We start from the raw sequence: 2925 nt of genomic DNA, 5'->3' as shown, positions 1-2925 counted from the left end.
CATGACTCGCAGATGAGCGAGCAGCAGCTGAAGCGCCACCTCGAGGCGCTGTGCAACACGCCTGGTGGCGGCGGTGCGGGCGGCATGAGCGGCTTCTTCCGCTACGTGCTGAGCGCGCGGTGGATGGCCGGCGCCGACGTTGTTGCCGAGCTGCTCGGCCTGCCTGAGAAGATGCGTGTGTGCGACTGCATGATCACCGGCGAGGGCTCCTTTGACGAGCAGACCATCCGCTACAACAAGACGCTCGGGCGCCTTCTGCAGTTGGTGGTGCTGGAGAACCTGCGTCGCCGCGAGCGCGGGCAGGCGATCCTCGGCGACGTCATTGTCGTGTGCGGCAGGACGTCGTACCGTGACGCGGAGGAGGTGCGGAGCGTGCTGATCGACCACATGCGCGTGCAGAAGGAGTACAAGAGCGACGACGCCAGCCTCGTCGCTGCGGTGCCGCGCGTGCACCTGCTGCCGCTCACGCCGCGCCACTTCACGGTGCCGGAGGCGCTGGGCAACGCCGGTGCGTGTGTGGAGAAGCGCATCATGTGGTACGTTTCCGGCACCGAGGGCGACGCGCCGCACGTGGCGACGACGCCGGCACGGAAGTGCTCCGCGAAGCTGTAGTCCCCACCGCCAGCCGGTTCTACTGCTGATGGCGGCCCCGTGGGGCTCCTGCTTTTCTTCCTCTGTGCACGTCTGTCTGTGTGTGAAGGCCCAATGTAAAACGGNCCAGCCGGTTCTACTGCTGATGGCGGCCCCGTGGGGCTCCTGCTTTTCTTCCTCTGTGCACGTCTGTCTGTGTGTGAAGGCCCAATGTAAAACGGGCACGATAATGAATGAGGGAAAGGGCCCCCTTCTCTTTCTCCTGTGTGATATCTGCTAATATGTGATTCTGTTGTTGGTGCTTCGTGTGCGCTGTGGTGTCCTGTTGGTGTGCGTGCCTTTGTTCCCGTTGCGGGCTAACACTTGCCCGCAGCCGCAGAGGAGCGGGGCGTGAGGGCGGAGGTGCGCGCCCCCACCCCGCACCACGGGAGCGTTTCTATTTGGATGCTTTATAGGCCTGGATAAGAAGAATAAGAGCGCGAGGAAATGCGTGAGTAAGAGGAGGTGTAACACACCTGCGTGGAAGTTTGAACGCCTTGCAGGCAAAACAAAAGGTGGGACGGAAGCAAATGGATATGAGCTGCTTCAGCCCAAGCGAGATAATGGTAATTATTTTCTGTTCAGACCATTTTTGGAAATAAAATGACGGCTGAGGTGACGTGGGGACAGAGCCTGCAGNCCCAAGCGAGATAATGGTAATTATTTTCTGTTCAGACCATTTTTGGAAATAAAATGACGGCTGAGGTGACGTGGGGACAGAGCCTGCAGCGGCTATTCTTGTTGACTTGGCGGTGCGGTGCCCCACACCTTCTCTTCTCTCTGTGTCTTTGTCTCGTCCCCTGCCGCAGATCACTTTGGCACACCACCACAAGCAAATGCAGCGACAACCGAGGTAAAGAGAAACGGGGGGAAGTGGCGGGGACAGATGCACTGAGGTGGGATGGGCGTGTGGCCTTGTGTCTCCTACGTCTTAGTCCCAGCACTGTTGACCGCCATTTCCCCGCATATGTGTGTGTGTGTGACGGGTGGCTGTTGCGTAGAGCCAGTTCAGACTGTTTCTCGCTGGCGCACTGCGGATACACGCGCACACAACAAAAAGACTGATTCTACGCCTGTGTGTCTTTGCTTGTGTGTTCATCGTTGGTACGCATGCATACGTCTGCACTGTAGGTCTGTAGCTGTGCCTGTGTTGCGCACAGAGAGGTGATTAAGCGTTACCGCTACCATAACAGCAGCGTTGGCACCGATTGTGTCCGTGATGCACTCCCGCGTCGGCCACACACTCCGACGGCTTGGGAGGCCCCGCATTGGGCCGTTGCCCATTGCACCAGCAGAGCCATCAGGCGGAGGTGGAGGAGGGGGGGCAACCCATGCTGTACTCTGCGAGAGTCGGCGCTCGTGGTTTGCGAACCGCAAGGCATTCCCCGCTGCCCGGCAACAGCCGCCCCAGCAGCAGCTGCACCCCGATGACGCTGCCGTGGCGGCGCGAGGCCACGCTCTCTTCGGCGGTGGTGGCACGGACAACACCAGCGGCGGCAGCCACATGGGTGGGGCTGTGGGTGGTGACGCGTCGGGGCTGCCGAGCGCTGCCGAGTTGGAGCGCGTGCTGCCGTCGGTGGAGCAGCTTCGGGACGAGCTCCCCTCTGCTGCTGCAGTGGAAGAGGCGATTGAAAGAGCCGGCGGCGAAGGCGCTGCGGGGATGTGGAAGAAGAGCAGCGATGACGATGGTGATGACTGAGGGGGACGCTTCGAGCGTAGACCGGCGTGCTGCCCACTCACTCTAGTTTAGTCATATTTCTGTGGACTTTTTCTTTGAGGTGGCCCAATGTGCCGCTGCTTGCTGCCGTGCTGCTTGTGTGTGTGCTGCCTTGCCGTGTTAGGCCTCTCTTACCCTTCTGCTGCTCTCTCTCTCTCTCTCTCTCTGTGTGTGTGTGTGTGTGTGTCGCTCTCCATCTGTGTGTATGGCCTTTCCTTTGCGAGGAAATCACAGCCAAAACAACACTACGACATACGTCTAAATAACAGAAGGACCGCTACTGCGAACTCTTCTTTGAATCTCGTTCCTTGAAATGCCCTCGAAAGTGAATCGTTTCTCGTGGAAGAGCGTGCTTGCGTGCTGCGACTCCTTCAAGGGCACGCTCACCGCCTGCGACGCTGGCCTCGCGATTGAGCGTGCGTTCCGTACCGCTGAGGCGGGTACCGACGCGCACGCCGACGTTGTGCACTGCCCGATGTCGGACGGCGGCGCTGGCCTGCTCGACAGCCTGTTCTTCCCCGCGCACTCGCGGGTGTCGTCGCCGTACCGCTTCGCACGCGTGGATGTGCCGCTGGTGA

The 2925-nt window shown here is 60.2% G+C and overlaps 2 protein-coding genes across 2 annotated transcripts; both read left to right on the top strand.

Moving 5' to 3' along the window:
* Positions 1-84: 84 nt before the first annotated feature.
* DQ04_15351010 (putative glycerate kinase) lies at positions 85-612 on the top strand (the record flags this gene model as incomplete). Its single annotated transcript, XM_009317301.1, has 1 exon — positions 85-612. The coding sequence occupies one exon, from the start codon at positions 85-87 to the stop codon at positions 610-612; it is 528 nt and encodes a 175-aa protein (XP_009315576.1).
* A 1237-nt stretch (positions 613-1849) lies between these two features.
* DQ04_15351000 (hypothetical protein) lies at positions 1850-2329 on the top strand (the record flags this gene model as incomplete). The annotated part of the gene is made up of 1 exon (XM_009317300.1): positions 1850-2329. One exon carries the CDS (start codon positions 1850-1852, stop codon positions 2327-2329), a length of 480 nt encoding a protein of 159 aa, XP_009315575.1.
* Between the last annotated feature and the right edge of the window lie 596 nt (positions 2330-2925).

This window comes from Trypanosoma grayi, assembly GCF_000691245.1.
Source record: "Trypanosoma grayi strain ANR4 Tgr_1535_V1, whole genome shotgun sequence".
NCBI lineage: Eukaryota > Euglenozoa > Kinetoplastea > Trypanosomatida > Trypanosomatidae > Trypanosoma > Trypanosoma grayi.
This window is presented reverse-complemented; position numbering and strand designations above follow the sequence as displayed.